The sequence below is a fragment of the Haliotis cracherodii genome, unplaced genomic scaffold (assembly GCF_022045235.1).
Source record: "Haliotis cracherodii isolate W230 unplaced genomic scaffold, xgHalCrac1.p SCAF_6, whole genome shotgun sequence".
Taxonomy (NCBI): Eukaryota; Metazoa; Mollusca; class Gastropoda; order Lepetellida; family Haliotidae; genus Haliotis; species Haliotis cracherodii.
In genome coordinates, this window is record NW_027266319.1 from 70,218,664 (window position 1) to 70,240,171 (window position 21,508).

The 21,508-nt window shown below is 41.3% G+C and overlaps 2 protein-coding genes across 3 annotated transcripts; one reads left to right on the forward strand and one right to left on the reverse strand.

Annotated features, from left to right (window-relative positions):
- Positions 1-209: 209 nt before the first annotated feature.
- LOC139446660 (uncharacterized) lies at positions 210-3,649 on the reverse strand. The gene has a single exon (XM_071227933.1). It carries the CDS (start codon positions 3,375-3,377, stop codon positions 210-212), a length of 3,168 nt encoding a protein of 1,055 aa, XP_071084034.1. The 5' UTR covers positions 3,378-3,649.
- Positions 3,650-16,619: 12,970 nt separating this feature from the next.
- LOC139445697 (protein CLN8-like) lies at positions 16,620-21,284 on the forward strand. Of its 2 annotated transcripts, none has more exons than XM_071226896.1 (2): positions 16,620-16,677; positions 20,013-21,283. In XM_071226896.1, the coding sequence occupies exon 2, from the start codon at positions 20,017-20,019 to the stop codon at positions 20,920-20,922; it is 906 nt and encodes a 301-aa protein (XP_071082997.1). In that variant the 5' UTR covers positions 16,620-16,677; positions 20,013-20,016; the 3' UTR covers positions 20,923-21,283. The 2 variants fall into 2 exon arrangements, with proteins under 2 accessions (XP_071082997.1, XP_071082996.1); XM_071226895.1 differs by having other exon boundaries at positions 16,639-16,677; positions 19,957-21,284.
- Positions 21,285-21,508: the final 224 nt, after the last annotated feature.

Below are 21,508 nucleotides of genomic sequence, written 5' to 3' on the forward strand. Positions count from 1 at the left end.
AAAGACCGTTACTTGATTCAACTTGCGAAAATCGGTACAAAATCTGTAAGTCTCATCAGCCTTCTTCACAAGTACAATGGGGGAAGCATATGGTGAGTGAGAGGGTTCTATCACCCCCATATCTAACATTGATTGTATCTCTTTGGCGACAACGTCCCTCATGTGATGTGGAAGCGGATATGGTTTGGATCTTATAGGCTCATTGCATGTCAACTTGATCTTATACAGTCTACCTTCCCTGGTAAATCACTCAGCACATCCCTGAATTCACTTACGAGCTCTCTCACCTCAATTTGTTGTTCTTCTGTCAGGTCCTTGGAAATGTCTACATCCTGATATGTTTCTTTTGAAACTAGCGCAGGTGAAACTATGTCTAGCATACTTACCTCTTCCGCTTTGACATCTACCAGCCCGGCACTAGCATACATCAGGTGAGCTATGCTGACGTCACATACAGTTGTGTCCTTGATCTCCTCTCGGTCAATGTACTTTTTCAGTAGGTTTGCATGATAGGTTTTAGTCTTATTACCTACCTGTATCCTGTAATTGCCAATACCAAAGGCCTCCAAGATTTCATATGGTCCTTTCCACTGGAGTAGGAGTTTGTTGGAATCGGTAGGTAACAGAAGTAACACTTTGTCACCTACTTTCATTTTCCGTGCTTGTGATTTTGCATCAAAGAACTTTTTGTACTTACCTGATTTTTTTTTTAGTTCTTGTTGTGCTATATGAATAGTATCTTCCAGTCGGTTTTGCAAATCTAACACATACTCATAAGTAGTTCTTACCTCAGGATTTTGTATGTCTTTAGTCCAGATTTCTCTGAGAATCTGCACTGGCCCTCTAACTGTACGCCCGTACAGTAGTTCAAAGGGAGCAAATCCCACACTCTCTTGAGGTACTTCTCGGTATGCAAATAACAAAGCAGCTACATACCTGTCCCAGTCATATGGCCGTTCTGCACACATTCGTTTCAACATTGTCTTCAGAGTACCGTTGAATTTTTCCACAAGGCCATTACACATTGGATGATATGGGGTAGTAGTTAGCTGATGCAAGGATAATAATCTACTTACCTCCTTCATTACACCTGAAGTGAACTTGGCTCCCATGTCCGTCAAGATCTCCTTGGGGATACCTACTCTACTGAATATTTCGAAAAGAGCTTCAGCAACATACTCAGTTTCAATCCTTGGCAAAGGTACTGCCTCTGGGTATCTGGTAGCATAGTCAACTACCGTCAAAAGATACCTATCACCTTTGTCAGTGACAGGATACAACGGGCCTATCAGGTCAACGGCTATTCTCTCAAATGGTACTTCGATTAATGGCATTTGTCCTAGTGGTATTCTTCTTACCTTGCCCTTGGGGGTTGTGCGTTGACAAATATCACAGGACAGCACATGTCTTCTAACATCACCCATTATTCCTGGCCAATAAAACTTAGACATAACCCGATCTAAAGTCTTTTTGATTCCAAGGTGCCCTCCCATCAATGCTTCATGGCTTACTTTCATCACTTGGGTACGCAGCCCGACTGGTACAACTGCCTGTACAACTTGCTTACCCTTGTCAAACTTGGTGAAGGTATGCTTCCTATAGAGCATATCATTCTCAATATAGTAAGAGGAAGTACTATGCCTGGTCTCCCTAATTTTCCCTTCCTCCACTAATTTCCTGACTTTGTCCAAACTGGAATCCTGTTGTTGCTGGGTAATGAACTCACCTCGACTCAATGTCAGCCCCACAGGTTTCAGTGCCTTCAGTGGTTTCATGCCTTCTTGTCTTACTCTTCTTTGGCCTCTTGTTTCCACAGCACTTACCATCTGGATATCATCCTTATCCCACGTCTGATCTGGATCGCTTGGTTCTCTCACTCCTGGAATATTGCCTAATATCAGGTCACAGAGTGGTGTGTCCATACATGCAGCTCTTACCTTTCCAGTATAAAAGGGTGTGTCCACGGTAATCCATGCTACGGGAAGTATTAGCACCCTACTATCAGCCAACTTACAAGATTGTGTTTCTGAGGACAAACATTCATCCTCTACCTTTGACCTCCTCACTATTACGCCAGTACAGCCACTGTCTCTCAGGACATCCACTGGCTTGCCATTTACCTTTCCCTTGTGAATAGGCATGTTGTGGTCTGTAGTAAACATGCTTCCTGAGGCTACATCTGGTTCACTCACCCTCTCTGAAGTTGTGGCATCACCATCTACAACTTCAGGTATCCTTGCCTCAACATCTATACAATCTGGAAGGACTGCAGACACGTTACTGGTGTATTCACTTACTTGGATACTTGCCACGTTATATTTGGGTTTCTTACACTGTGCTGCCAAATGTCCAATTTGACTACAGTTGTAACATGTCCTTTTTTTAATAGGAATAAATGGTTTGGGTTTTGTACCACCTGGCGCCTTGTTCTCTCCTGGTTTACCTCGGACCTCTGTTTTGTCATGTTGACCAAAACTACCCTGCTTACCATATCTAACAGGACCTGTACCTCTGGCTTCTATAAATTGTTCTGCTAGTCTGGCCATTTCCATAGCATCTTTTGGTTTTCTCTCTTTCAAGAATATACTAAGATCCCTTCCAGTTACATTTAAAATCTGTTCACGCAACAATAAATCTTTCACACCTTCAAAAGTCTTTTGAGTACCACTAAGCTCAATCCATCTGTTGAAATAGTTCTCAATTCTAACTACAAACTGTGTGAATATCTCACCTGTATCAGTTTTAGCAGTTCTAAATTTCTGATGAAATCCATCCTCTGTCATTTCATAGCGTTTTAGCAATGCAGTCTTAACAGCAGTATAATCTTCTGCGTCATCTACACTTAATCTGGAGTATACTTCCAAAGCCTTACCTTTTAGTAGCGTACAAAGATATGCTGCCCAATGACAAGGCTTCCAACCTTGTGCTACAGCTACCCGTTCAAACCGTTGAAGATATGCATCAATGTTGTCATTGCGGTCTTCAAACGGAGGCATCTTAGGCATCTTAGGTGCAGCACCTGATTGTTTCTCTCCTACCTGTCCTTCATAATTTCCAGCATAACTCTTTTCTAACTTGGCTAATTCTATTCTTTCCTCTGATTGCACTCTTAATTTTTCTTTCTCCCATTCTAACTTTTCTCTCTCTTTTCTCTCCTCCAATTCTAATTTTTCTTTCTCCCATTCTAACTTTTCTCTCTCCTTTCTCTCCTCCAATTCTAATTTCTTGATCTCCCGCTCCCTTGCTCTTTCCTCTCTTTCTAACTTTTCCTTCTCTTTCTCTCTCTCTAACTCAGTTTGTTCTTTTACAAACGTCCTCAAATCATTTTGCTCATACCCTAAACTCTGACCCAATTTGATAATCTTTTCAAGATCCATATCTAGCTGTATGGTGATAGTATGAAGTACAAGTACAGTTAAACCCAGCAGGCTTAGTCTTGGACAACTGTGAATAATGAATGCTACCAATAGGAACTTAGACTATACAAAAGTACATTCATGCATAGAATGGAACCCAAAAATATAAAATTCCAACCAATAGCCTAATCTGACCAATAAATGAAATACACCCTACCAACCTTGATTCTAACTCGTACACTCAAGGATGTAGAAGTGGTGCCGGAGGTCCTATCACACCTCTGGCCAAAAAAAATACTACAAGGATAAACCATCAAGGAAGTAACTCCTAATCTCTCATTGAATGATGGTCTGAGTTAATTCAATAGTGACAATAATTAAATATCCCACCGCTGCCACCAAAATGTCACGTATTGAATCAACCACAACCACAAATGAGATTGTAATACAGATTTATTCCCTCCCTTAAAGTAATTTTAAATCCCAATAACAATATCTAAATTCAAACTCATACCAAATTAACTAACACAACTAACTAAACTAGCTTCTCCTACCAATAACAATACTACCACCTACTACTAATACTAATATCTTAATACTAACAGTACAAATGTCTACTACTAATAATACAAATATCTACTACTAACAATACAAATATCTACTACTAACAATACAACTATCACGATACCCTATCCTAATACTAATAGTCTACTTCTAACAATACTAACACTAATACAGATGTTCTAAGAATAACACAACTAATACACAGTAAAACTTTGTGTGTGTATATATATACAACAACAACACACAACCACACAAAAAAAAAACCCAAAAGATACAAAGCCACTCCACTGTCACTGTCACAACAGTTCTATACAGAACTTTAGAATCTCTGATGTTATTGAGCAGTTCATACGAGAATTCTTCCTCGTAATAACGAATGGTGATCTTTCCACCCAGGCGATGTTGTCCCCACGGAGTTAGGGGTGCCTGTTTACATGGATGCCACGGCTGTGTTCATCCTACGATGTGCCACGGAGACGAAGATACTTCTCTCCTTACGTTGGGTCGGAGAACTTCTCTCCTTACGTGATGTTGGAGGTTGTTACTTCCTCCTACGTAATATCGGAGGTTCTTCCCTCCTACGCACTCTAAGGTTAACCGGCCAGTTCCGGGACACTACAACGTAATATACGCAATTACAGTCACTGAGGTATGTGTCACTACCTCACAATACATACAGCCATGCACCAATACTCCGATTTACATATTACTGAGTTGAACTGTTTATACTTTGATCATGTTGTGGTTATTTGTTACAGTGGCTTTACGCTATTACCATCAATATGTGTATATAATTACGTTTGGAAAAAATACATAACTCAAAATTCTATCCTCTAAAATACAATTCAACATGAAACAATAAATGTAAAAACTTACGCCAACCAGAGTAGAAGTCTCCCACAATATTAGTCCATGCCTTACATGACCATGCTGATTCTGGCTGACCGTCCAAATTATTACCCTGCCCCGCTATTTAAACTGACCCCAAAGCCCAAGCTACCCCTGACCTCCCTATTGTTACACCAATTAACTCCCCAGCTATCAGCCGTACCCAGTCACGCTTCCCTGAACCTAACCTGTTCCCATAGTATTACCTGACAATATCTAAAAACAACTCGCTAAGCTTAATATACTAATGTAACCATACCGTAATACATCTATCTGAAGTACTAACATATAATTAAAATATACAAGATTATCTGTGATCTTGACAAACCTCAGTGAAATCAAGTTCATTTTCTAGAATGTTGATAATGCCAAATGAGCACAGTGCCTGGATCGTCAGTAGAAAAGAGCACATAAAGCATCTGAGTGGCATATCTGACCCTGATGGGTACAGTGAGCACGTGACTTGGCTGAACTTGATCTGTCGGGTGCCCCTCGGGTGAGAGAACGACCCGATCCTCACCCTGTACATCTCGATCGATACCATGCTTCGTTACTTCACAATATGTACGTCATCAGGTAAAACAAGATTGAGTTTCACTCTCAAATTTTCTTATTTATTACACCAAATTACATAAAAATGAAGTATTATTGAGCTGTTCGCAAACTTACGTCCATACCACGTATGTATCTTACTCGTCTATATTTTAGTTATTTTCTTATTTACTTTTTGCAAGTTCTTTACAGGTGTAGTCATCCGGGTAGCAGTTTTGTTAATAACTGTATGGCCGGGGTCAGTGAGTGCACATTTTATTGGTAGGCGGTGGGGTAGCCTTGTGGGTAAAGTCTTCGCTCGTCTCGCCGTCGATTGTCCACATGGGCACAATGTGTGAAGCCCATTTCTGGTGACCACCACCGTCACATTGTTGGTATATTGTTAAAAGCTCACTCGCACACTCATAATATTGGGCTCATAGCATCCAAACAGTGAATTGGCATTTATACAACACATAACAAGTGAAGCTGAAAACAAACACCACCCGTGTTTCAGAATGAACGTTGGAAAAAGAGACATCCACATTTTAAACGTAGATACTAGATAAACTGCGTTAAAACTTGATTGATGATGCGAGTTCATGTGAACAACATTTTAACCAGTCACACACTACTTAGGCTCTTTACCCTGTGCTTCAGAGACATGCGTTTGGGTGTTTTACAGGCTGTCCAACAATTGCATGCACGTATATACCATGCGACAAGCAGTGACACTTTATTTTCCAACCACTGTTGGTGTTGTAAGCGTAATAGACACACCAAACCGCTATAAGCCATTCAAAATTCCAATATGCTTAAGCAGTCTGTGTTTTTGGTTTTTCAGGTTTTTGCCTATCATGTGTAGTTACATGGTGATTCTCATGTGATGAGATGTGATTATACTAATGTCCTTGTATTTCTGTAGTTCTCCCAGCAATGCATGCACTCATCGGATGTGACACAACATCTTTCATACTACATAGGACACAGATGGCAAGACACCGTGTAAGCATTTCGGCATTCTGAATGGCTTAGAAACGTTTGCTTATATTACGGATACAACAGCAACTGTGGTCCGAACAATACATCCTGGCATTGTCAGGAAAGGTCAGAGGAGAGTTTACGACTCTTGATGAATTGCGGGTCCTCAGACAAGCCTGCTTCGTCTCTCTCCCCTACCGAGGACGCCTTCAGGCCGCACTTATGGAGATGTCAATACCATGACTGATAATTAGTCAGCCACATTTGCAGCCCCCTACACCTGGTGGATGAAGACTGAATGAAGAAAAGTCCCCAGTTGCTATCATGTTCTTAGAAGATGCTGCACCACAAGAATGTTAGTTTTGACGCATCTGTGCTGTGCTGATTCTCAGTGGTCAACTTCAGGATAGAGCCAGTGCTTGTCGCATGATGTAGAAGTGCATGCAATGGTTAGTTGGCCTTAAAAACATCCGACAACTGTCTCTAAAGTACAAGCCTTTGTGGGAAGTGGCAGGTATTGTTTGAATGCAGTTGTTCTAGTTGCAATGTTTCAAGTTAAAAGTTTGAATTTCTCTTCAGTCAACGTTCATTGTGACACACTGACGGTGTCTATGTTCAGCTACACATGTTATTTCTGTCGTCTTACCAAATCATAATGTGTACGGTGTCTGGAAATCCTAGTCCAACTAAATGAACATTTACTCGCTTCAAACATGCATTTATCATATTGTGATGGCTACATCTGTAAACATGCAAAACAAATAATAAAGTAACTGCAATACAGAAGTAGGAAGTTGTGAAGTTAGACGGTATTCATGGTATACCGGGGAATCACGTGTGCCTGCGTGGATCACATAGTACGATCTGTAAGTGTACATTACAAATTATAGTGCATACTTTTCGAAATCATACCACGAAATAACAAGCGCGTACTTGTGACCTTGACCTTTCAACAATTGTATGTTCATGATTGTAAATGTTGAGCCATATATCATGCAATCAAGTACTAAAACATACTAAATAAAGAAAAGTAATGTTGTCGTCGAGTTAGTATCTTATTGGAAAGTCATTGACAGTCCTGGATACCATGATAACGCCCCCCCCCCCCCCCCCCCCCCCCACCCCCCTGCCTAAAAAATTACAAAATATATAAATAAATAAATAATAAAATTTAATGATAGTAATAATAAAAACAAATAAAACATCATGTTGTACAGCACCTGTCATCGTAGCAGCATTGGATTCTGAAACGTAGAGACTTTCAGCCCTAAAACGACGATGCTGGTCATGTATTCTTGATGATATATATGTCAAACATAAGAGCGAAATAAATCATTTTCAGTTCAGATTAGCTGCACAACCGATTAATATGACCTTGACCTTTGATCTTAAAGAGGTTAATCCACGTGTTTTAATGACGCCGACTGCGGGATAACACGAACACCCGTAAACATCATTGAAAAGCAAAATTTTGTCAGAGAATGGCTGATAGAAAAGATTTCTGTGATGACCCTGGAAACGTCCAACATGCCACGTGTCCTATCATTTACATATTCTGCATCAACAGTATTCTGACTGTAATTATCACCTAATCAATGCACAGCAAAACCTTCTACATGTTCGTTAAATTACTCCAGGTGCTGGCGTTTTTGTTCGCAAACTAAGGCAAAACATAAGATAGACAAACTATACTACGATTAAATCAGTAGGAGAAATAAAAAAAAATATGAAAAAAATTTGAATGTCAAACTTCCACTGTGACACTATTTAGGCGACCTGTGAATATCTGGGGTAGAATAGGTCTTCAGCAACCCATGCTTGCCGTAAAAGGCGACAATGCGTGTCGTAAGAGGCGACTAACGGGATCGGGATCGCTGACTTGGTTGATGCATACCATCGATCCCAATTGCGGTGATCGATGATCATGACATCAATCACTGTATTGTCTGGTCCAAACTCGATTATTTACAGACTGGCGTCATATACTTGGAATATTGCTGCGTGCGGCGTAAAACTACAAACCAACAACAACTATTTAGGCATTCAATGGGCTACATAACCGGTCATTCAGTCTTTCACATGGACAGCTGGTTTATCGGCCTAGAAATCAAATGATAAAGTCAGATCTTCATTTCGTTGAAGGGCAAGGTCATGGTATATCTGCACCTCACTGTTACCTTGTGTCCACTATTGAGCTCATGGATAAGGGCGTTATTGTAAACGTGATTATCACATGAGAAATTGTACTATTGTGGTTTAAATGGAAATGATAAGAAGAGTGAGATAGCCGCGAAGTGGGCCAGGTACCTCCAAGTGTATCGCAAGTACAGAAAGTACTGCTTTGGAATATATAACTATCGATGGTATATTGTATGGTTTGTTTGTTCGTTGTTAAAGCCGTCGTCAGCAATATTCCAGCTATATGACAACGGCGTGTAAATATTCGAGTCTGCACAAGAGAAAAAAGTGATTGATATCATGAGCAACGTGTCGAGCTTATGAGGTAGAAAGACACGCAATGAACCAGGTCATTGAGCCTGACCACCCCATCCATATGGTCGCCTCCTACGACCAGCATAGTTTTGTGTGGACATATTGTAAGCTGGAATCCCACCATACACTACAGTGTCTAGAACAGTGTCTAAACCCTTTTCATATTCACAAGAAATCACTGCTGAAACCAGACTCGATTGTACGATTTCGACTATGTCACGAGTATGTGTTTATGAATCACAATGAAATAGTGGTGATACCAGGTGTTCGCGAAAAAGTGAGCCTGTCCTGCCCTACCGGTGGCACCAGTCACAAACACACGCAAAGGCAAGTCAATTGTTTAAACTAAAAAACACGGGAACATATGGTACATGTCCAAATAGGGAATTGCATCGGACATCAGTTTTGTCATTGATGCGTCAATTTTAGATATGTCCTCCTCGTAACTGTACCATAAATCTTTTTGACAGCTTTACTTAGGCCTGGAACGCTGTAACCTTGAACAAACAACTTCTGAACAAGAGTCGTATAACGCTGTTGGAAATCTTGGTAGAAAGAGCATGCTCGATTGTATCTTAAAAGTTGCAAACTGTAGACATCAAAGGCTGGAGCTGCTGGTATATTGCTCGACATGAAGGGAAAGTTAGAAGTCATCCGTCTTGTCATACAGTCTTGTGGAGATTGTTTTGTCACTCGGAATCTGTTTGCACATTTTTAAAAATGAAACAAATGAGGGGGTTAACTGTTCTCCCTGTTATTTCTAGTTCTGTGGGTAAATCAGTGGAAGGGAATTCGCTCTCTGATTGTTATTGAAAGAGATCAGACCATCGTTATACCTGAACCATAAGTTAAACCTCTTGGCTCAATTGCGGTGTTTTGACTTGGCCACTCCGAGCAGAAACTCTGATTCATGTGCATAAAGACACAGATCCGCAAGAAGGGGGGCACATTTCGTGTGTAGATCATAACGGTATTCTACAGTGTAGTGTGTAGATCATAACGGTATTCTACAGTGTAGTGTGTAGATCATAACGGTATTCTACAGTGTAGTGTTTAGATCATAACGGTATTCTACAGTGTAGTGTGTAGATCATAACGATATTCTACAGTGTAGTGTTTAGATCATAACGGTATTCTACAGTGTAGTGTGTAGATCATAACGGTATTCAACAGTGTAGTGTGTAGATCATTACGGTATTCTACAGTGTAGTGTGTAGATCATTACGGTATTCTACAGCGTAGTGTGTAGATCATAACGGTATTCTACAGTGTAGTGTGTAGATCATTACTGTATTCTACAGTGTAGTGTGTAGATCATAACGATATTCTACAGTGTAGTGTGTAGATCATAATAACGGTATTCTACAGTGTAGTGTGTAGATCATAACAGTATTCTACAGTGTAATGTGTAGATCATAACGGTATTCTACAGTGTAGTGTGTAGATAATAACGATATTCTACTGTGTAGTGTGTAGATCATAACGGTATTCTACAGTGTAGTGTGTAGATCATTACGGTATTCTACAGTGTAGTGTGTAGATCATAACGGTATTATACTGTGTAGTGTGTAGATCATTACGATATTCTACAGTGTAGTGTGTAGATCATAACGATATTCTACAGTGTAGTTTGTAGATCATACTTGTATTCTACAGTGTAGTGTTTAGATCATAACGGTATTTTACAGTGTAGTGTTTAGATCATAACGGTATTCTACAGTGTAGTGTTTAGATCATACTTGTATTCTACAGTGTAGTGTGTAGATCATTACTGCATTATACAGTGTAGTGTGTAGATCATTACGGTATTGTACAGTGTAGTGTGTAGGTCATTACGGCATTATTCAGTGTAGTGTGTACATCATTACGGCATTATTCAGTGTAGTGTTTAGATCTAAGCAGTATTCTACAGTTTAGTGTGTAGATCATTACGGTATTTTACAGAGTAGTGTGTAGGTCATTACGGCATTATTCAGTGTAGTGTGTAGATCATTACGGCATTATTCAGTGTAGTGTTTAGATCTAAGCGGTATTCTACAGTTTAGTGTGTAGATCATTACGGTATTTTACAGTGTAGTGTGTAGATCATTACGGTATTATACAGTGTAGTGTGTAGATCATTACGGCTTTATTCAGTGTAGTGTTTAGTTCTAAGCGGTATTCTACAGTTTAGTGTGTAGATCATTACGGTATTATACAGAGTAGTGTGTAGGTCATTACGGCATTATTCAGTGTAGTGTGTAGATCATTACGGCATTATTCAGTGTAGTGTTTAGATCTAAGCGGTATTCTACAGTTTAGTGTGTAGATCATTATGGTATTTTACAGTGTAGTATGTAGATCATTACGGTATTATACAGTGTAGTGTTTAGATCCTTGCGGTATTATACAGTGCAGTGTGTAGATCATTACGGTATTATACAGTGTAGTGTGTAGATCATTACGGTATTATTCAGTGTAGTGTTTAGATCCTTGCAGTATTATACAGTGCAGTGTGTAGATCATTACGGCTTTATTCAGTGTAGTGTTTAGATCTAAGCAGTATTATACAGTGCAGTGTGTAGATCATTACGGTATTATACAGTTTAATGTGTAGATCATTACGGCTTTATTCAGTGTAGTGTTTAGATCTAAGCAGTATTATACAGTGTAGTGTGTAGATCATTACGGTATTATACAGTGTAATGTGTAGATCATTACGGCTTTATTCAGTGTAGTGTTTAGATCTAAGCAGTATTATACAGTGCGGTGTGTAGATCATTACGGTATTATACAGTGTAATGTGTAGATCATTACGGCTTTATTCAGTGTAGTGTTTAGATCTAAGCAGTATTATACAGTGTAGTGTGTAGATCATTACGGTATTCTACAGTGTAGTGTGTAGGTCATTACGGCATTATTCAGTGTAGTGTTTAGATCTAAGCAGTATTATACAGTGTAATGTGTAGATCATTACGGCTTTATTCAGTGTAGTGTTTAGATCTAAGCAGTATTATACAGTGCAGTGTGTAGATCATTACGGTATTACACTGTGTAGTGTGTAGATCCTAACCATGTTACACAGTGTCTTTGGTAGGTCCTAACCATCTCAACAGTGTATTGTGTAGATCATCACGGTATTACACAGAGTTGAGTGGAGAAAGTAACGTTATTATCCTGCAGTGTAGGTGAAGAACATAACGACATTTTACAGTATCATGTATAGAACATAACGACATTTTACAGTATCGTGTATAGAACATAACGACATTTTACAGTGTCGTGGGTAGAACATAACGACATTTTACAGTGTCGTGTATAGAACATAACGACATTTCACAGTGTCGTGTATAGAACATAACGACATTTCACAGTGTCGTGTATAGAACATAACGACATTTCACAGTGTCGTGTATAGAACATAACAACATTTTACAGTGTCGTGTATAGAACATAACGACATTTTACAGTATCATGTATAGAACATAACGACATTTCACAGTGTCGTGTATAGAACATAACGACATTTCACAGTGTCGTGTATAGAACATAACGACATTTCACATAACGACATTTCACAGTGTCGTGTATAGAACATAACGACATTTCACAGTGTCGTGTATAGAACATAACGACATTTTACAGTATCGTGTATAGAACATAACGACATTTCACAGTGTCGTGTATAGAACATAACGACATTTCACAGTGTCGTGTATAGAACATAACGACATTTTACAGTGTCGTGTATAGAACATAACGACTTTTCACAGTGTCGTGTATAGAACATAACGACATTTCACAGTGTCGTGTATAGAACATAAAGACATTTTACAGTATCGTGTATAGAACATAACGACATTTTACAGTATCGTGTATAGGACATAACGACATTTTACAGTATCGTGTATAGAACATAATCACCTTTTACAGTATCGTGTATAGAACATAACGACATTTCACAGTGTCGTGGGTAGAACGGAACGGTATTTTACAGTGTCGTGGGTAGAACATAACGATATTTTACAGTGTCGTGGGTAGAACATAACGACATTTCAGAGTGTCGTGGGTAGAACGGAACGGTATTTGACAGTGTCGTGTATAGAACATAACGATATTTTACAGTGTCGTGGGTAGAACGGAACGATATTTTACAGTGTTGTGGGAATAACGGAACGATATTTGATGTGTTGGTTTGCAAACTATTGCTGCAATGTTCAGAGATGACCCCGACTTTGACAGCGGAGATCCGGAGGCACTTCTGCTTTCCGATTTATCTTCCTTGCACTTGCTGACCTCACGTTACAAAGTCCTTGTGGATACTTCTCTATCAACACCTCGTCCTCTGTATGTGCCAGACTTGGGGGATGCACATAGCAGGTATGTTTCTAATGATCACGACATCATATTTTGGTCATTGGATTTTTGGATTTATTTTCAGTCTTCAGTAATTATGCAAAAAATATATAAACACTTAAACACTTATGCTGTCGACTGCACATACATACACATATGTTTCCTTCATATATGCCGACCGCCTCCGTGGTGCACTGGATAGAGTGACAGCCCACAGAGCTCGGTGGTTCGATCCCCGGCCTCGTCATACCAAAAGACGTTAACAGATGGTACTTGTTGATACCCAGACTGGGGCTCGGCATTAACGAGATAAAACAAGGACCGGTCTGCTCCGAGTCAATGTACTGTGTCCAAGTGGGGTGTCCCTGTTAAACTGCAGCATAGTGTCTCAGTAGGCTAGCACTATTAAACCGACATTTTTCCGGACAAGTACAAGCAGCTACACACACACACATGCATGCACGTCGCTATGTAAGTGCAATAATCCTGAACGCTAACTACACACACACGTGCGTCGCTAGGTAAGTGCAATAATCCTGAACGCTAACTACACACACACATGCATGCACGTCGCTATGTAAGTGCAATAATCCTGAACGCTAACTACACACACACGTGCATGCACGTCGCTCTGTAAGTGCAATAATCCTGAACGCTAACTACACACACGTGCATGCACGTCGCCAGGTAAGTGCAATAATCCTGAACGCTAACTACACACACACGTGCATGCACGTCGCTATGTAAGTGCAATAATCCTGAACGCTAACTACACACACACGTGCATGCACGTCGCTATGTATGTGCAATAATCCTGAACGCTAACTACACACACACCTGCATGCACGTCGTTATGTAAGTGCAATAATCCTGAACGCTAACTACACACACACGTGCATGCACGTGGCTATGTAAGTGCAATAATCCTGAACGCTAACTACACACACACGTGCATGCACGTCGCTATGTAAGTGCAATAATCCTGAACGCTAACTACACACACACGTGCATGCACGTGGCTATGTAAGTGCAATAATCCTGAACGCTAACTACACACACACGTGCATGCACGTCGCTATGTAAGTGCAATAATCCTGAACGCTAACTACACACACACGTGCATGCACGTGGCTATGTAAGTGCAATAATCCTGAACGCTAACTACACACACACGTGCATGCACGTCGCTAGGTAAGTGCAATAATCCTGAACGCTAACTACACACACACGTGCATGCACGTCGCTATGTAAGTGCAATAATCCTGAACGCTAACTACACACACACGTGCATGCACGTCGCTATGTAAGCGCAATAATCCTGAACGCGGTGTTAAACCCCATTCACCTCCCCTCACATGTGTTCCATGATACCACGTGTATTGTTGAAAGTTCATTCAAAGCATGCGCGGCGTTGATAACTAATAACTGGTAGTCATGTGGGGACGACAGCACAACCATACTACAATTCAAACGTGTATTGAGAGACAATAAAATAATTTTCTAAACAAAGTCGGCAATGTTTGACTTTAAGTAACTAGTATAATGAAACAGAACCAATTTAAATCTTAAAAACAAACAATAGTGGCAAGGCCTTGCCATGTAGCTCTCCTGCAAATACAGACAACAGTTCCACATGTCCACAAAGAGAGCCACGCAAGAAGGCGTGCTGTCAGCTGGGATAATACTCTCATGTCATGCCATGTCAGAGGAGAAGAAGTGCACTCAGCTAATTATGCAATTTAGGTGAAGTTAAAAGCATGGTTAAAACATACTCAACAAAGGACAGAAGTGGCTGCGTATTGACCCTACTGAACACAGAACAGAAGTGGCTGCGTATTGGATCTACTGAACACAGAACTGATGTGGCTGCGTATTGGCCCTACTGAACTCAGAACAGAAGTGGCTGCGTATTGACCCTACTGAACTCAGAACAGAAGTGGCTGCGTATTGGATCTACTGAACTCAGAACAGAAGTGGCTGCGTATTGGTCCTGCTGAACACAGAACAGAAGCGGCTGCGTATTGGATCTACTGAACACAGAACTGATGTGGCTGCGTATTGGCCCTACTGAACTCAGAACAGACGTGGCTGCGTATTGGATCTACTGAACGCGTAAAAGAAGTAGCTGCATATTGGCCCTACTGAACACAGAACAGAAGTGGCTGCGTATTGACCCTACTGAACTCAGAACAGAAGTGGCTGCGTATTGGATCTACTGAACTCAGAACAGAAGTGGCTGCGTATTGGTCCTGCTGAACACAGAACAGAAGTGGCTGCGTATTGGATCTACTGAACACAGAACTGATGTGGCTGCGTATTGGCCCTACTGAACTCAGAACAGACGTGGCTGCGTATTGGATCTACTGAACGCGTAAAAGAAGTAGCTGCATATTGGCCCTGCTGAACACAGAACAGAAGTGGCTGCGTATTGACCCTACTGAACACAGAACAGACGTGGCTGCGTATTGGTCCTGCTGAACACAGAACAGAAGTGGCTGCGTATTGGCCCTTCTGAACACAGAACAGACGTGGCTGCGTATTGGCCCTGCGGAATAGAGAACAGGCGTGGCTGCGTATTGGATCTACTGAACACAGAATAGACGTGGCCACGTATTGGCCCTGCTGAACACAGAACAGAAGTGGCTGCGTATTGGATCTACTGAACACAGAATCGACGTGGCTGCGTATTGGCCCTGCTGAACACAGAACAGAAGTAGCTGCATATTGGCCCTGCTGAATAGATAATGTGAACATCTGGACCAATGGGGATGTCTGTATCATTGGAAGTTTCAGCTTCTTTGGTCCAGCGGTTTGTGGGGAGATGATGTTTTTGTTGCATGGAGCGCCCTTTGAGAGAATTAGATGAATGGACGAAAGACATATCGAGGTCAACTTTAAGATGTTGCCGCATACGAAAAATATTTTCAGTTACTTTATTTACTACGTTTTGAAAAATATACAAGAAATGGGGTTATTGCCATTTACAGATTGTTTATTATGCTAATTTGAACACCTTGAACAAACTGTGCTGTCATGGTTCGTGGTGGACATATTTGGGAATTGATTCTGAGCAGCTGGCTTTAAGGGCATCTAAAAACAAAAAACACAGACGGAACATCTGTAATGAGTCGTACTACGACAAAGAACAATACCGAATTTAATTACCTTCGCATCAATGGAGTTATTGCCATGAATATAACAAACTCAATATTGCTGCTTTCGGCTAAGCGTATAATTTACTCTTTTGAGCAATTTTAATAACGGATAATATATTTATGAAATCCGGACCACACTTTATAAGGTAGTGTCATGTGCATGGTTATTGTTGCTGACATCACACGCCTCCTACAGCTGTCACTGTGTGGACATGGATACAGGGCCTGATGCGTGGTTATCTGTAAGTTTGCTGTACCTTGTACAGTGTGTGGTCACGTGGGCTCACGTTGTACATTGATATAAGCCGCCGCATCATCTGGTTATCGGGGTCAGGGAGTAATAACACACCATCAACAAAGGTTCTCCACATCACGTAAGTCTAACATCCACTGACATGTTGTGTACAGACTTAAGCCTGTGTAGTATTGTTATCCTTACAGCTGTAGTATCCTTACTGTGTAGTATTGTTATCCTTACAGCTGTAGTATCCTTACTGTGTAGTACTGTTATCCTTATAGCTGTAGTATCCTTACTGTGTAGTATTGTTATCCTTATAGCTGTAGTATCCTTACTGTGTAGTATTGTTATCCTTACAGCTGTAGTATCCTTACTGTGTAGTATTGTTATCCTTACAGCTGTAGTATCCTTACTGTGTAGTATTGTTATCCTTACAGCTGTAGTATCCTTACTGTGTAGTATTGTTATCCTTACAGCTGTAGTATCCTTACTGTGTAGTATTGTTATCCTTACAGCTGTAGTATCCTTACTGTGTAGTATGTTTCAGACTCTTTTCCGTTTCAATGTTGTTTTGTGTGTAAAAGGGAGGAAGTTTTTGTTTCATCTTTTTCGTTCCATATCGGGTTATAAATGTAATTTATTTGGCGGACAATTTCTTCATTTTTTCAACATTATGAAGCAAGAATTTTCTGGGTCAATATATGTTTTTTTCGATAACATGTGTGAACGTTTTTGAATTTCGGGTTGGAATTGGTCCCAGTGCGCTCTGCTGATCAAAGATGAACAGCCGATGGCAATCATCAAATCAATATCACTGCGTGCCATGTGTATTTCATACGGACAACGCCCATGCCTTGTTGTCGTTATAAAAACTGTATCTCTGATGCTGCACTTAGCAATGTTTCAGTTATATGATGATCGCCTGTACGTAATAGAGGCTTGCTCACACAAACCAGTGATTGGTACGCCTCTTACAACTAGCAAAGGTTGCAGGGGATGTAGTCTAGCCCGGGAAATAGTGAATGCATTTAGTCGAAGACCGCAGTCAGCAATATTGCAGCTATATCACAACGTACAAAGAGTATGCCTTGTTCGACATTATGACGCAGTACACGTGCCAGCAAATGCCTTGTGTGAAGCTTGACGATCCACCACCAGACGGCTCCATGTGCCTGGTAAAACACTCGCCAGACTGGAGCGGAGACAGTGTACGGACAATGTGTCATCCACCACGACGTGCTTCCATCTGCATGTTTCTGAACACATGCGAGATATTGAGTGGTCCACACAAAGAGTGAGCAAGCTGAGTGTATCCCCCCGTATCAATCATTAAGGGGAATTGTTAAGGGAGGTTGAAGTAATTCCATTATTTTTCTTTGATCTTTCACGTTGCTCGGAACGTTCGGATCTAAATAGGATGTGTGAGGGTGTTGATGATGATCAACGAACCTGATGACATACCACTCAGCGTGTGGGGACACGATAAGATAAAGGAGATATCTCAACTACTGGGTTATCATTATATTGGAACAGAACACGTGCCATCACAAGAACAGCACGAGAACAATTCACATGGCGTGAGGCAGACGGACATATTTCTCTATAAATCCATAAACGGCACCTTTACGGGTCAGTGTTGTTTTTGTTGGTTAATGCCGCACTCAGCAATGATCGAGCTGTATGACGTGGTTGAACACAGTCGAGTCTCGTCCACACAAACCAGTCAGTGATAGGAGCAATGATCGAGCTGTATGACGTGGGTTGAACATAGTCGTGTCTCGTCCACACAAACCAGTCAGTCATAGGAGCAATGATCGAGCTGTATGACGTGGGTTGAACATAGTCGTGTCTCGTCCACACAAACCAGTCAGTCATAGGAGCAATGATCGAGCTGTATGACGTGGGTTGAACATAGTCGAGTCTCGGCCACACAAACCAGTCAGTCATAAGAGCAGTCAACTGGCCAGAAGGTGTTCTGCTCATGACCAGTCACTTCCCACTCGAAACCGTCAATGTGTGCTCATTTTATTACCGTCTTCGCCATGCTTGTGGTTTTGAGACAGAGGTCCATCCATGGTACGACCCGTAATAAGTATAGGGCGTCATGGAAAAGGATGAATACAACATTCTTTGGAATAGACCTGTTTAATAATAATAATAATAATAATTATAATGATAATAATAATCCCTTGAGAAAGATTATGGTGCGGCGTTCTTGTCTGAGAAACGTTGCTAGTAAACTTACGACGTTCGTCAGACCGAGGGTGAGGTGAGTTGAGGTGAGGCTTAGGGGTTGGGTTGGGTTGGGTTGGGTTGGGTTAGCCACCACATCACCCATCCAACCTATTTGCTGGTATAGAAAAGTCGACGACACCTTCGTCATCCTAAAACAAGACCAAGACCCAACCCTGCTACTACAACATCTAAACCAACAACACCCCCGACTACAGTTCACCATCGAAATAGAAAAGAACAACCCACTACCCTTCCCAGATGTTCGAGTTGGGGGCAGTTTAATTGTCTCGGTCCAGATCACCCCATTGGAGTTGACTCAGCATAACTGATGGTCATGGTGACGAATTAAATCCCAGAATCCCCACGTGAGTGCCTGTTTAAACAGGTGTCAGTCAAACCCGTGACTTGATAGATGTTGCATCTGTCGCTGTACGACTGAAACAATGACAATGTGACGTCACAAAGTAACTCATTTACAGTGTCATCATACTCCGTCGGCGTGAGGCGTTACTCATAATATCAATCACTGTTTTTTTCTGATCCGCACTCGAGGGGTATGAGGCAAAGCTTAAACAAAATATAAACGTAAAAACCAATGTTCCCACTCTCCGTAAATCCATTACAATTTTACACAGCATACATACAGTTTTTTACCAAAACTATTCGCAATATTATTGAGGCGAACCGGGAATCGAACCTACGATCATGTGTTTCTAGCTTGCCCACAGCGTATGGCGGAGCCTCAGACAACTAAAGTACTGTCCACAGTGGCGTTAAGCCAAACTCACTCATTAAGTGGGGTGGTCGGGTAGCCTAGTGGTTAAAGCGTTGGCTCGTCACGCCGAAGACCCGGGTTCGATTCCCGACATGGGTACAATGTGTGAAGCCCATTTCTGGTGTCCCCCGCCGTGATATTGCTGGAATATTGCTAAAAGCGGCGTAAAACCATACTCACTCATTAAGTTCACACGGTGCTGTTTTCTTATTATATACCGTGCAATCCGTATCTTCGCAAATAAGGTTAGCAGACTGATTGGAAACATCAAATTTGACATATACTGAACAACACAAGCTTGGGATGATGAATGTTGTATGAGATATTTTATCTAGTGAAGACTGGGCACATAATATCATAAAATATCCCCAAAGATATTCATGATCCCTAACTATGTTTGTACAGAATACATGCGTGGTCTGTCCATTGAAGATGCTTGACCATCACACTGATTGTTGCAGAGACATGGCGGAGACACCAGCGGCCCACGACCCCACCTGGGAAGTAGTCCGGTATCTGCATCCCAGCCTGCTTCAGCTCGACTACCAGCTCACCTGTACAAAACTAGGTGTCGTCGCCGCCAGCTTCTTCTTCTTTTTCGGAACGTACGTGACGTCCGCAATAGTTGCGTCCTTCACCTCGACGTACAAATCGTTACGTATAAAAGAAAAGGTATTCTGGAATTTGGCTGTCGTCAGAGCCGTGTTCGGAGTCTTTGGCGCTCTCATTGGACTTTGGGCCATCTTCAACAAATCTGCAATGGATAACGACGTTGTATTCGGAACAACGCAGACCAGCTATTTCGCGCTGTGTGTAACTGAAGGATTCTTCATTTTCGAGTGTTCTGCGCTCGCTGTTTCAGATGCCATCTTCAAGTCCTTCAGTCTCCTGCTCAACCTCCATCACTGGTTGTCGCTGACTGGGTATTTCGTGGTCCTCTGCGTGGACGCGGGGCACTGTTTCGCCACCAAGGGACTTCTGTTGGAAATGAGCACCCCGTTCTCGGCCCTCTGTTGGACGTTGTTGAAGAGCGGGAGGGAGCGCACGTTCCTGTGGAAGGCCAATCAGTTTCTGCTGGTCCATACCTTTCACTGCAGGAACATCGTGGAATGGCTGTTAGTGTATATATCGTACCAGAACTGGACTCACATCTGGTCTAGCATGCCCCTGTCAGTGTTCTTGTGTCTTTATATACAGCTACCTCTCGTCACGCTGGTCATGACGCCCTACTGGACATACAAGAAGACTGAACAAATGTTCAACCCAGTAGATTGGAATTTTAGCAGAAACAACAAAGCCTCCGAACCTACCACGCGCTCCGAAATTAACAAACACCCCGAGACGAACGGAACTGCAAAGAAAATTGATTGAACTTATTGAACTCATGTAGACTTAAACGAGCCATCTCGCTCGGAAAATATCGTAATCTGAGCAAATTTAAAGATCACGTAAGTCGTCTGCTCCGTTTCCATTGTCCGGCTTCTACAGATAGTCCTCAACTCTTTTGGGCACCGCAGTAGGTTTATTGTGGAAAATGTCGACAGATGGGCCCCCACATCAACACATTGTAACTTTTATTAATTAGTCAATATTTATCTTGTACATGCTGTTAGTATTTAGTGAAACTGACACGACAGTTGTTTTAACTTAAATATCCCTTTTTATACATACTCACACGTGTATTTTTGTTCTTAGAAATGTACTATAACGTGCAATATATTTATGATACCATATTTGTTTAGTTTTTTTTAAAATGGTTTACGCATCCGAGGAACAAAACTTGGAATGTGGCATAATGATTCCATTTGGAGAAAAGTCTACTTATAAAGTAGGTCAATGGTAAAAGAGAACTTACCCTTTATAACCCTTTCCCAAACACATTTTCTTTCATTTCATTTTTTCGTTCACTCGGCAGGCAATGCTGTTGATCATTTATAATTAGGAGATAAACATACTG

Excerpts from the sequence above, each read along its gene's own strand:
- LOC139446660 (XM_071227933.1), bottom strand. The coding sequence starts at position 3,377 with ATGGATCTTGAAAAGATTATCAAATTGGGTCAGAGTTTAGGGTATGAG.
- LOC139445697 (XM_071226895.1), top strand. The coding sequence starts at position 19,984 with ATGCTTGACCATCACACTGATTGTTGCAGAGACATGGCGGAGACACCA.